Source organism: Nyctereutes procyonoides, unplaced genomic scaffold (genome assembly GCF_905146905.1).
Source record: "Nyctereutes procyonoides isolate TBG_1078 unplaced genomic scaffold, NYPRO_anot_genome, whole genome shotgun sequence".
Classification (NCBI taxonomy): Eukaryota; Metazoa; Chordata; class Mammalia; order Carnivora; family Canidae; genus Nyctereutes; species Nyctereutes procyonoides.
The window spans coordinates 31,763,903-31,777,450 of NW_026575030.1; the positions used below are offsets into that span (position 1 = coordinate 31,763,903).

The window sequence follows — 13,548 nt, forward strand, 5'->3', positions numbered from 1 at the left end:
AAAATACTCATCACAATAAAGACAAAATGCTTACTATTTCAAATCAGCATTGCTGGGAAAACTTTAAAAAGACAGTGGAGATTATTTGTGCACATGTGCTACTTGATCATATCCTGGAAAAACTGTAAAGTTGAGGCATGGTGGGAACCAAAGCCTCAAGGACCCTTTAAATACCTTCAAATGAATTTTATTCAGTTCCCACTCTCCACAGGATTTATTTTTAGGATGAGCTAAAGCATTTCCTTGCTGAAAATCTTTGGTGTAATTTTTTTCAATCTCTGAAATGCTGCCTGATTTTATGTTTCCAACCTGGGGTATATCAATTTTTCTATCAAATGACCAAGACACAATTTATATGAATCCTTTTAAAAGAATTTTGTGAGGCATTATCCTTTCTCAAAAACTGTACCATCTTTGCCACCTACAAACTTCTGGAAAAAAAAAACAATGGCATCTTTAAGTTAAAATTAGCAAAACTTTCAGAAATCTTTGAACTCCCTTGGCTATAGGTACTCCCACTAGTCCATAGGGCCATATGATCCATTCCCTCAGAGATAAATTGGTTATGTCCCTATGAACTGTTAACAGGAGGCCCATATATCTAGAAATTTTATGCCTGATATTAGACACTTCTCTGTTGCATGGAGATGTGACAAAATATTGCAAGGGAGTCATGTACTATATCCACGAACAAATTAAGGCCAGCTCTCCACAACTCTTCTTAAATAGTCTCTTCATGGGGCGCCTGGGTGGCTTAGTCATTTAAGCCACTGACTTTGGCTCAGGTCATGATTTCATGGATCATGGCATTGAGCCCTGCATCAGGCTCACTGCTCAGTGAGGAGTCTGCTTGAAGATTCTCTGCTCTGCCCCTCCCCCACTTACACGTGTTCTCTCTCTGTAATAAATAAATAGATATTAAATAAGCTCTTTATGATCATCAACCAGGAAATTTCATCTATTAGAAGAAACATGGGATAAAAAATGTACTTGAACGTTACTGAAAGGGATTTTATCAGATGTTACTACAGATCTTGCCAAGATTAAAAATAACCAATGCCATTAAAAAATTGAAGCAGTTGTGGAAACAGAGTCTCGTGATATGAGAATAAGCAGACTGTTTATTTGGAGCTTAATGTAGGAAGGATTTCAGCCACCATCACTTGCATTTGGTAGAGGCTCAAAGACAGGAAGGGAGTGAAAAAGATTTATAGTGAAATAAAGGGAAGACTTCAGAAACATGGATTAGAAGTTGGAATGGGAAGCCAGAATTAGAATAGTAGAAGTGGGACATCTTATGATTTGGGGAGCACATCTGGCTTATATATGGACCACCCAGAGAAATCTATATAAACAGCTTTTTGAGTGTAACTGACAATGAACTTCACGTATTTAAAGCACACATATCACCTGTGTTAGATACATACATATCTGGGAAACCATTATCTATATATCCCTTACTCTCTAAAGTTTCCTTCCTCTTTTGTATCTCTCTCCTGCTTCTTCTCTGCTTCCTTTCTCCTCCCAAGTAACAAGTGGTCTGTTTTCTGTCACTGTATTAGTTTTCATTTTCTAGAGTCTTATGTAAATGGATCCATACAGTATGTGCTCTCTTTTTGTTTGACTTCTTTTGCTCAGCATAATTACTTTGTTAGAAGAATCTTAAATTTTTTTTTTTGCTAAGAATTTTTACACCTACATTCACTAGAGATATTCTGTAGTGTTGTTTTCTTTCTTGTAATGTCTCTCTCTGGTTTAGTTATCAGGGTAAGAGTGATCTCATAGGGAATTGGGAGATATTCCCTCCTTTTCAATTTTTTTGAAATAGTTTGTGTAGAATAGGTGAAATTTCTTCCCCAAATGTTTGGTAGAATTCACCAGTAAAGCCATCTAGGCCTCTACTTTTCTTTGTGGAAAGCTTCTTTTGTTTGTTTTTTCCTTCTGAAATTTAAATTCTGTAATAGATACAGAGCTATTCATTTTTTTCTTTTTTCTTGAGAAATATCATTTTTTTTCTTGAGAAAGCTTTGATAATTTATGTCTTTTAGGAAACTTGTCTGTTTTATCTGTGCTATCAAATTTATTACTATACAGTTGTTGAATGAATGAAAATACATTCTTTTAGTGTCTGTTGAATATTTCACCTCTCTCATTGCTGATATTGGTAATTTACAGGTAATTTTCTGGATTAATTTGTTTAAAGGTCTAGCTGATTTTCTGCCTAGTTGTATTATAAATTATTCACTGAATGGCATTGAGATTTCTGACTATAATTGTGGACTTTTTATTTTACATTGCAGTCGTGTCAGTTTTTGCTTCATTTATTTTGAAGTGCACTTATTTAGTGAATGATTGCTTAGGATTTTTATATATTTTTGATTTAATGTCCTCTTTGCCATCGTGAAATGACTTTTTTAAAAACCCTTGTAATATTTTTTACTCTGAAAATTTATTCCTCTAATACTGATTAGGCCATTCCAATTTCATTTGACTAATGTTAACATGTCTTTTTCTATCTTTGTACGTAAGACTACAGTTTTTATATTTAATGTATATTTCTTCTAGTAGGCAGCAATAAAAAAATCTAATTTGACAATCTCTACCTTTTAATAGGGGTATTTAGTCCATTTACATTTAATGTAATAATTGATATGACCCTGTTATTTTGCTATCTGTTTTCTATTTCTCCCACCTGTTCTTTGTTTCCTTTTTTGTACTTTTTGTGCTTACTTTTAGATTAGTCAGGTAATTTTTAATATTTCTTTTGTAAACTCTTTATAAATACCTCTTTTAGGCATAAGTTATTTTAGTGATGGCTTTTGGGTTTATGATATACATCTTTAGCTTATTACAGTCTACCTGCAAGTAATATTATACAAAGGATTGTTTTCCTTTGCTTGAAATATTTACTTCAACACTTCTCCTGGTGAGGATCTGAGGATCTGCTGGTGATAAATTCTATTAGTTACGTGTAAAGGTATCTTTATTTTATCCTTATTTTTAAAAAGCTACTTTTGACAGATATAGAATTCTAAGTTGACAGTCATTTTCTTTCAATATATTTAACTATTCTGTCTCCTCACTTGCAAAGTTTCTGATGAGAAATATAATGTTATCCTTATTTTTGTTTCTCTGTAATGTTTCTCTTTTAGTGCTTTAATTTTTTTAAATCACTGTTTCTGAGCAATTTAATTATTATGTACACTGATGTAATGCTCATCTTTCTTGTGTTTAGGTTTTGTTAAACTTCTCAAAGGCAGGTTTGTGGGTAAAGATGCGATAGAATGATTGAATTAGCAATGGGAGTTTATGGAAATTCTCTTCAGATTGCTTCAGTGTTGTCAATGAATTAGGAAGCAAGATCACTGGCTGAGACTGAGGGTAGAGGAAGATATATTGAACAGGAAAGAAGGTATAAAGTTATCCTGTAGAAGCATAGGAGAAATCAATGGAGGGGGAACTTTAATATGGTTTTCAGGCATCTTTAAGGGCACACTTAAACTCAGTGATCATGAATTTAAAGTCAGGATGGTTGGGTATTTTTCTCCTTCCAGTTTGAGTTGCAAAGTTGCAGGCACTTAGTAATTAGTTTTGCTATGGCCAGAATTGTGGGTTTGTCCAGTATTACAGTAATTCAGAGAGGAGTAGGGAGTTGAGTATGTGTGCAAGGAACGGTTATATTGATTGACCAGCAAATGTATCTACATCAAACGTTCCCAATTAGAGTGGAAACTATTAGAAGGCAGTTCTTCCCCCTCCCCCCAAAAAAGATTTTATTTATTTATTCATGAGAGACACACACACACAGAGAGGCACAGAGACACAGGCAGTGTCTCCATGAAGGGAGCCCAATGTGGAACTCGATCCCGGGTCTCCAGGATCACGCCCTGGGCTGAAGGCGGCCCTAAACCGCTGAGCCACCTGGGCTGCCCTAGAAGGCAGTTCTTTGCATCTAGAAGGTGCTGACTATGTTTGCTGATCTCTGTATGGATAAGTCTTAACCGTTGAAAAATAGGGACTAATGGAACTTGTCATATTGGAGCAAATTAACTCCGTTTCCAAACAAAATGCTTTGAAAAGTCCTTAACAGGCCTACACAGCTCTTCCTGTCCTGGCTCTAGCCTCTTCAGCCAGCTTCCCTTACACCAAGCTCTCCGATCTCCGGATACGCTCAACGTCTTCCAGTTCTTTGCTCTTGCCACCGCAGCTTCGCCTGCGTAGCTCCCTCCGCAGGAATGTTTTATGCGTCCCTGGTAGCGGACTCATCTACTTTCCAGCTTTCCTGAGTAATTCCTATAACATTCCTATAACTTTAGTGTCTAGTAGCTTCTAGCATTTGTCATAGTCCTTTTTTTTAAATTTTTATTTATTTATGATAGTCACATAGAATGAGGGGGGGGGCAGAGACACAGGCAGAGGGAGAAGCAGGCTCCATGCACCAGGAGCCCGACGTGGGATTCGATCCCGAGTCTCCAGGATCGCGCCCTGGGCCAAAGGCAGGCGCCAAACCGCTGCGCCACCCAGGGATCCCCATTTGCCATAGTCCTAATTTTACATTTGTGTCGTTGATGGCTGTTTACTACTATACAGTAATCTTATTGAGGACAAGGATCTTGCCTGTTTTTTTGATCCCGCAGGATCTAGCATAACCTATTGGCACATTGGTAGGCGGTGACACACATTTTTTTTGGGGGGGGGGAGATTAAGAAAGGTGAAAACAAGTAAATGTTTTTTGTGAAGCCTATTGTGAAAACAAGTAAATGTTATATGTGAAAGAAAAAGAAAAAAAAAGGCGAAAACAAGTAAATATTATATGTGAAGCCTATTGTGAAAACAAGTAAATGTCATATGTGGAAAAAAAAGATCAGTAAAAGTGAAAACAAGTAAATATTATATGTGAAGCCTATTGTGAAAACAAGTAAATATTATAGGTGAGAAAAAAAGATCAAAAATGGCGAAAACAAGTAAATATTATATGTGAAGCCTATTGTGGAAACAAGTAAATATTATATGTGAAAAAAAAGATCAATAAAGGTGAAAACAAGTAGATATCATAAGTGAAGCCTATTGTGAAAACAAGTAAATGTCATATGTGAAAAAAAAGATCAGTAAAAGTGAAAACAAGTAAATATTTTATGTGAAGCCTATTGTGAACACAAGTAAATGTTATATGTGAAAGAAAAAGATCAAAAACGGCGAAAACAAGTAAATATTATATGTGAAGCTTATTGTGAAAACAAGTAAATGTCATATGTGAAAGAAAAAGATCAAAAAAGGTGAAACCAAGTAAATATTATATGTGAAGCCTGTTGTGAAAATAAGTAAATATCATATGTGAAAAAATCAATAAAGGCGAAAACAAGTAGATATCATAAGTGAAGCCTATTACATGTGAAGCCTGTCGACAACTTTCTTTTAGGGAATTCACGAGAAAGTGGCGAACGCTTCACGCCCACCGCCCGCAGCGCGGCCCGGCCCCGAGCCTCGCGCCTCGCAGGGAGCCCAGGGCTGGAGGGCGGCCGCGCAGGTGCCTCCCCGCCCCCGGGTTCCCGGGACGCCCCGAGTCGGCGCCTGCGCACTGGCCGCACCGGATCCGGGCCGGGGAGGGGGCGGGGCTCGGGTAGCCTAGGCAACGTCCCGGAAGTGGCGGGCTGCGCGAACCTGTGGCGGGCCGGGCCGGTTCTGGCGCCTGGAGGTGGTTTAGTGGCGGCGGAGGCGGCGGTCGGCCGACGGCAAGGCAGGTGGCGACGGCGCGGCGGAGGCCTGGCGCCTGTGCCCCCCTGGTCTCCCCGGGCCCCGGCCCCGGCCCCGGCCCCGGGGGGGCTCCTTCCCCCGGAGAGCGCCCCGCGCCTGTCCTGCGAGGGTGTGTGCGCGGGCTGGTGTGTGGCGCCCCCGGCCCTGAGTGCGCACCTGCTGCCGGCCGGGGGGGGGGGGGGCGGGGAGCCTCCCGTAGCCTCCCGGGACTCTGCAGACTGGCGGGAGGCCGGGGCGCGGGGAGGGGCCGCCCGAGAGAGCCTTGGGGGTGAGTGCGAGGCGGAAGGGTGTTGCACGCCGAGCAGAAAGGATGGCAGGACCCACAAGGGCAGGCGACCCTTGCACGGGCGGGGGACAGAGCAGAGAAGGCTGGAGAGGGAGGCCGGCGGGCCCCCGAGGAGGGCAGAGGGCCCGAGGGCCGCGGCTGGGCCCTGGATTCCTCCCTGCGGGGGAGAGCCACGGTCCTCTGGGGCTGAGAGCTGTTCTGTCCTTAGATCCGGGTAAAGGATTGACTGCTGGGACAATGTAGGGAAGGAGGCCCTGTTCCCCTCTAGCCAGAGAGGGTTTGCTAAATCACACCGTAATTCTCCTTATTTGGAGACCTCCAGCGGCTTCCTGAGGGTCGCTTTAGGATTGTGTTCCAACTGCTGTAGCTTAGAGGGCCTCTCTAAGGGGGCCTCTCTGTCCTCTCTGTCCCTTTGCATCCTCTTTCTAGACTCTCACCTTCTCAATTCTGGTAGTCCAACTGAACGTTTCAAGCCCTTTGCAAATGCTTTTTCTCCCACCAGGAACATTGTTTTCCCCTTTTCGCCACGTCTAGCTGGTTTTGATGAGAGGGGGGAAAGAGGAGAGAGGGTTATTCCAGGAAAAGAATGCACAGATTCTGGTATCTGATTGGCTACGAGACAAGAGGGACCAGAAGGTGATGCTAAGGTTTCAAACTGGAGCAACCAGAAGGATGGTCATTCTGTTTGTTCGGCTGAGCTTACCGGTTATGTAGTAAGGACTAGAGGTTGGTAGGGAGGGGACGTGGATGATTAAGTTGTATTTTGACTACACTGTAAGTGAGATGTTTGGGAGATGTATACAGAAGGCAGTTGGAAATGAGCATTTTGGGGTGTTGGGGGAAAACGTGAATCCTTGATGATTTGGGGCTCATTTCTACAGTGTGTTTATATGCCCAGGGCATTTGTAGCTTTCGTTCAAGGGAAGGAGCGAGATCACAGAGGGAGGATGTGAACTCCCCCTAGGTGATCTGGAAAGGAAGCCGCTTGAGAGCTGGCCCCGTATTAGACCTGTCTACTGTTTGGTCTCCAGTGCCTGGCCAGAGTCTAGCAGGTGAGAGATTCTCAACAGCAATTACTGAATGAAGAGAGAGAGTGTCCAATGGAAAGATAAAGGATTGGGATAGGACTGTGGAGCTTTTTGATTATGTGGTATCTAAAGAGGGACCAACAGAGCCTGCAAAGAAAGGGAGAGATGAATAGGAGAGAAGCCGGGAGAATGTCGTGGAAGCCAAGGGAGAGGAGGGCCTCCAGCAGTGGGAGTCTATAGAGTTGGAAAGGGCTTTAGAGGTAAGAAGTCGCCAACAGTTTCATCTGTTGGGAAGCTATTAATATTTTGGATTTTCTCCAAACAGGCCTAGATTTTCTGGGCTGTGCCGATTTTGTACTCCTTAGTACTATGAGAATATCTCTGTAGCCTCACACATCGGTATGTAAGCTGTAGCTCCCTGATGATACCTGATTTCTGTAAATAGGTCAAAATATCTTTGTCGGACTACGAGGTCTCATCCTGGGTTAAGAAAAGATATGACCGCTTGTATTGGTGCTGTTCAAGAGGACACTTCAGGGCAAGGGTGGTTCCCACGTTACAGAAGTTAGCTGGTGAAGGGGAATCCACGGGTGGGATAGCAGCGTAGTTCTCCCTTTGTGATCCTAGCACACGCAGGCTGGAATTTAGAGTTGGCCACTGTATTAGTCACCTACGCTGTGTAACAAAACACCACAAACCTGGTGGCTTAAAACAGTACTCCTTTATTACCTCATGGTTTCTGTGAGGCAGGAATTTGGACATGGTTTAGTGGGGTTGTGTGCTTAGGGTCTCACAGAGGCATGATTAAGGTGTTGGTGGTCTGCGTTCTCATCTAGAACCCAGCTCAGGAAAAGTCCGCTTCCAGGCTCACGTCCCTTTGGTTGTTGGGAGAATTCATTGCCGCTTATGGCTGTATGCCGACGGGTCTTTTTACTGACTTTCTGCTGTGGGCTGCCCACAGTCATCTGAATTCCCAGCATTATGGCCCTTTTCATGAGCAGTCATAAGTGGCGATTGGCTTCTTCAGGGCCAGCAGGAAAGACTCTCATTCTACTCTCGTAAGACAGAGACGCGTAAAACATATTGTGAAAACAGGAGTGACATCTCCTCACGTTTGCCTCGTGTTGTTGAATAAAACAAATCACGGGGGGAAGAAAACCCAAACAAGTCCATGGATCCTATCCAAACTCAAGGGTAAGGGATTATATGATGGCATTTTCATTGTGGGTAATCACAGCCAGCTTTGCTAGGCTAAATTGAAGTTAAAAAAAAAAAAAGAGAGAACTGGTGTGTCCTGTCTTATTAGTCCATTCAGATTTCCATATCAAAATACCAGAGACTAAGTAGCTCAAAAATGAGAAATTTTTTTCTCCTAGTTCTGGCGGTTGTGAAGTCCAGGATCAAGGCTCCAGCATGGTCATGTTCCAGTAAGGGTCCTCTTCCCGGTTCACAGCCAGCACCTTGCTGTGTCCTCAGATGGTGAAAGGGATTAGGGATCTCTCTGGAGCCTCTTTGATGACAGTACTAGCCCCATTCACGAGGGCACTGCCTCCCAAAGGCCTCACTCACCACCTAATACCATCACCTTTGAGGATTAGGATTAACATGAATTTTGGAAGGACACAATCAGACCATAGAATATACATTCGTTTCATCACTTTTTTTTTCAGTGAATATGGTTTTATTTGGACATAACATTTTCTTATGCTAAAATTGACAACTTCACATTCCCATAAATAATGCTCAGGCATTTGTTCAATGTTTGTTAGTTTTTTTTTTAAAAAAGGTTTTATTTATTTGAGAGAGAGAGGAGAGAGAGAGAGAGCAGGAGCAGAGGGGAGAAGCAGAGGGAGAGGGAGAAGCAGGCTCCCTCAGAGCGGGAAGCCCAACAGGGCTCAGTCCCAGGCTCTTGGAATCACAGCCTGAGCTGAAGGCAGAGACTCAACCTACTGAGCCACCCAGCTGCCCCTGTTCAATTGTTTCTATTAATTTCTATATCTCTTTGCTCAAGAAAAGTTCTGTTTGGATACATTAGCATACAAATAGCTATGATTTAAAAGATACTGCTTTCCTAAATTTCAGATACTGTTATATTGAGGGCCTCACCTATATCTAGGGCCTCAATAGTGGAAGAAAGAAGTATATGGGCTTTTTTGATTATTCATAAACTTTTGCATACTTCAGATTCATGGTGGGATTTTTAGAATTGAGGCTGGGAGAATTTCAGCCTCTGAATAAGTATAGTATTTTAAATAATATAACTGGAATTATTTTAAGAGTAATATGGGTTCATTGTAGAAAATTTGGAAAATCTATAACCAACAGAGATGACTCAGTGTTAGTGCCATTTTCTAGGAAGTGCATTATATGTAGTCAGACCTGTTTTTTTTTCTTTTTTTTTTTCAGACCTGATTTTGAATGTCACTTGCCAGCTGCCCATTATTATTTGTGTGACTTTTGAGCAATATAATATACTTAATCTCTCTAACCCCCTTTTTGTCTCATTTGGGAAAGGACTAATAGTTGTCACTGACACCATAGTCATTGATCCTAAGCAGAACTTAGTATGTGCTAGGTAGGGGTTCTTGGCTATTTATGTCTTTAATTAGTTCCATTTTACAATTATAATTACAATTTTGAAGCACAAAAGTTTTAATTTTGATGGAGTCTGCTTATTCTTTTAGTGTTCTATCTAAGAAACCATTGCTTAACCCAAGGTTCATGAAGATTCACACTTATGTTTTCTGTTGGGAGTTTAATAATTTTAGCTCTTATTTTGAAGTTGATTTATTTTTAGTTAATTTTTATATATGTTGTGAGGTAGAGATCTTGATTCATTCTTTTTCATATAGATCTCCACTTGTCCCAGCACGACTTATTGAAAAGACTTCTTTTCCTATTGAATTGTTTGTTGGCACCTCTGTTGAAAATAAACTGACTATAAACGTAGGGGTTTGTTTTGGACTTTTAGGTTTTTCTCTTCCATATCTTTTGTTTATTTGTTTATTTTTATTTTTTTAAAGATTTTATTTATTTGAGAGAGAGAGAAAGAGAGAGCATGAGTAGAGGACAGATGCAGAGAAAGAGGGTGAGGGGGAAGCAGATTCCCCACTGAGCAGGGAGCCAGATGCAGAATTCAGTCCCAGAATCCCGAAATGGTGACCTGAGCTGAAGGCAGATGCTTTACTGACTGAGCCACCCAGGCACCAAATTTGTTTATTTTTAACTAAGATATTCTATTTATTTGAGAAAGTGCACTCGTGTGGAAACATGAGTCGCGGGGAGGGGCAGGAGAGAATCTTTAAGTAGACTCCCTGCTAAGCATGGAACCTGATGGGCTCTATCTCTTGACCCTGACCCTGAGATCACGACCTGAGCCAAAACAAAGATTTGGTTGCCCATCCAACTGAGCCACCTCTATTCCATAGGCACTCCTCTATTACCTATCTTTTAAAATGCTATTTATGGTTCTACCACTTTGTGACCTTCACAGTTGGTTATTTCTTCATCCCTTAGCTTTCTCATCTGTAAAATGAGTAATAAATAGTAAATGCTTACTGGAATTACTGTTAGGATTAAAGGAAATACTGTGTGGGAAGAGCTTACTTAGAACAATACCTGACTTGTGTTAGCTATTGCCGTCATTATCACCATCTCCACTGTCCTCATTACCATCAACACTGTCTTCATAATATGACTTAAATGTTATTCTCTGACTCATATGTGACTTATCTTTTGCTGGATTGTAAACCCTGCAAATAGATAACATGTTTGAAGAGTCAATGTGATTGATAAAACAAAGCGAAGAGAACTGAGAAGCTCATGAAAATACTTGCATTTAGATGTTTTTTGTTATAGTAGACCATATCATTTTTTAAAAATGTACTTAAGGAAAATACTACAGTCTTTGTTTCAGGATAATTTGGAATAAGGGGGTCAGCTTCAAAGTTCTGTAATTAAATTTAGGTGTATAATGAAGTTTTGGAACGGGAGTCATGTACATATGTCGCTTGTTAAAAGTCACATATATGTATTGTAAAATTCTAGTGTACAGGGACTATGAGCCTTTTTCTAATTTTGTGTAATATTTTGTCCAGTGTCTATAGCATTGCTATTTTAAGAGTGCCAAGCAAATATTGGCAATTTCCAAATGCTGGTTTAGTATCAGTAATCACCGCTATTTAGTATTATGTGGAAATATACTAGAAATATTGTAACTCATTTGTTCTCTAAAATTTAGCAATTTTTATCTTAGGCAAGTAAGCTAGTGATTTTAAGTGCTAGGATGCTTAACAAAAAGCTATAGCTCTCTTTGCCTTTTTCCTTTTGTTTTCAGATTGTTAGCCTATGACTGACATTTTCTCTGTTAATTATGAAGTTTGTAACTAATGACAAAGTTTATGCCCGTGGTCGTAGCTCCGTGCTTTATATCATAATTTGTATTCCTGGAGTTCTTTATTAAGCAAATATACATAAGTTATTAACTTAGAACCTGTTTTATCATAGTTATCAGTACAGCTTTTTAATTGTGAAGGGAGAGAACCAAGTATTTTGGTAGACTGTTCCTTTCATTATGCTTACATTTTTCTTCTGACCCTTGAAAGTTTATTTTCCTAGATGTCTTTGTCCTTATCCAGTGAGATGTAATTACCACTTTTTCTTGTATCTTAAAAATTTGATAATGATTATTGCTTCTAGATGTCACTTGTCAGAGTGAACCGTTATGGTCCCCGGGGAGGAGGAAGGAAAGTGCTGAAAGTAAGGAAGAAGAAAACGTCACTGAAGCAAGAATGGGATGTAAGTCTAGATGGGATAATAAACCTGTAAGATTGCTCTGGAGGGATAGATGTGATGACATGGCCCTAGTCACTCAATCCAGGGCTCTGAATGTTAATAGGGTGGAATGGGTTTCTGGGCATGTTATATCCCAGGTCTTGGAGGGAAGAGCAGAATCCTGTAGGGATCTTTTAGAATCCACATGTCAAGGTTGTAACTTATATCTCCTTTGAAGAGGAAATCTTAAGAAGGTGGGAAGTATGTTTTTAAAAAGTACTGCCTCCTCCACTTTGAGAACTCACTGTTTTAAGGCAACTGTAGCTAAACTGTGTCACTGAAATCTGAATTTTTTTGTACTTTCTTAAGATTTGCCTATAGCAACCAGTGCTATCATAATCATGTGAGTGGCATTTGTGGCTGAAAAGTGGGTAATTCTTGCTCTCTTATTCCTTGAATTATTTCTTTTTCACCTCCAGAAGCTGGTCAGTTTCAGTACAAAGGTTCTCTTTAGAAGACAAGTCTCAAGTACCTGGGACATATGATTCCTGGCTCCCATTCTGATTACTGTTTGGTATTATCAAGGGTATCTTTATCTTTCACAGCTTGGTACTTTAGTTTGAACCATTGACACTTTAGGTGCCTTTACTTTCTGTTGTGGAGAGCAACTAGTCAGGGACTACTTTGGATCTCAGAGTTTCTTTTGGACTTGGAAACTTCTGAGCAAACTGAGAGCCTTTTTGAAGTGGCTCAGGGGGACCCTGGGATCATGACCTGCTGAAGGCAGATGCTTAGCTGCTTAGCTACCCAGATGCCCCTAGCTATAAAAGATTATAAGGGTGTGATTCCAAGGCCATGAAACTTATTAAAAGGAAAAAAACTGCATGTGATAACTTAAAAGTTGTCCACTTCAGAGTGGTTACTGTGGGACGTTTCGTATTTATTCTGATATGCTCTTGCTCAAAACTTAATGGAAACCCACCATTGAAATTACATTTCCCTCATTTGTTTTTTATTATCTCCAGTGCTGGAAAAATCTATTTTTTGTAGACTGACCTTGGAGGTAGTTTTAAGTCATTTGGAGTAAATGGTACATGAAGGAGGAGAGAGCAAACTGAATAATACTATTTTGATAAAAATAGTGAGATGTTCTTTGAAATGGCTTGTAAATGATATTTAAAAGTAATTTCAAGAAAATAGTTTTAAGCAATAGTTACATTAATGAAATTATATTTTCTTCCAAGACAACTAAGTCTAAGCATATCCCTTATATGCCTGAATTTTATTATGATTATTAAAAATGATTCTTAAGATCTTATGGTTATATATTGTGGTTTTCTAGGTTAATATGAAAGGAATAACAGTTTTAGTGTAGAAAACCTCTGAACTAAATATAAACTATGGCCAAAAAGTTTAGTCTTTGAATAAATCAGAAGTTTTATCACCAGACCCAGTTCCCTGTCTTTCCATTAGAAGAACCCTAACTTGTTTTATTTCCTGCCTTACCAAATCTGTATAACAAAATGGCTGAAGTCATTTTGGAGAGAGCCGAATTGTAGGGCAGCTACTCCAAGCTGTGTAGACTACGCATTGCACAATTCTAAGGGATGCTATTTACATGGACCAGAGTAATAATGGAGTTGTGGGGTGTGGAAGACCTGCCATGTTGGTTTAGTGCCTTTTTACGAAGTGACTGTTTTCACATTT

General features: G+C 40.3%; 1 protein-coding gene across 5 annotated transcripts in view; it reads left to right on the forward strand.

The window, feature by feature from the left end:
• The first annotated feature begins 5,649 nt into the window (after positions 1–5,649).
• Positions 5,650–13,548, forward strand: part of SPICE1 (spindle and centriole associated protein 1) — a 57,152-nt gene continuing 49,253 nt past the window's right edge. Inside the window, exons 1-3 of one of the 5 annotated variants that reach the window (XM_055316073.1) lie at positions 5,752–5,863; positions 7,005–7,092; positions 11,767–11,865. In XM_055316073.1, the coding sequence (XP_055172048.1) occupies positions 11,767–11,865 (99 nt within the window). In that variant the 5' untranslated portion in view covers positions 5,752–5,863; positions 7,005–7,092. The other 4 variants (XM_055316074.1, XM_055316076.1, XM_055316072.1 and 1 more) reach the window with 4 other exon arrangements.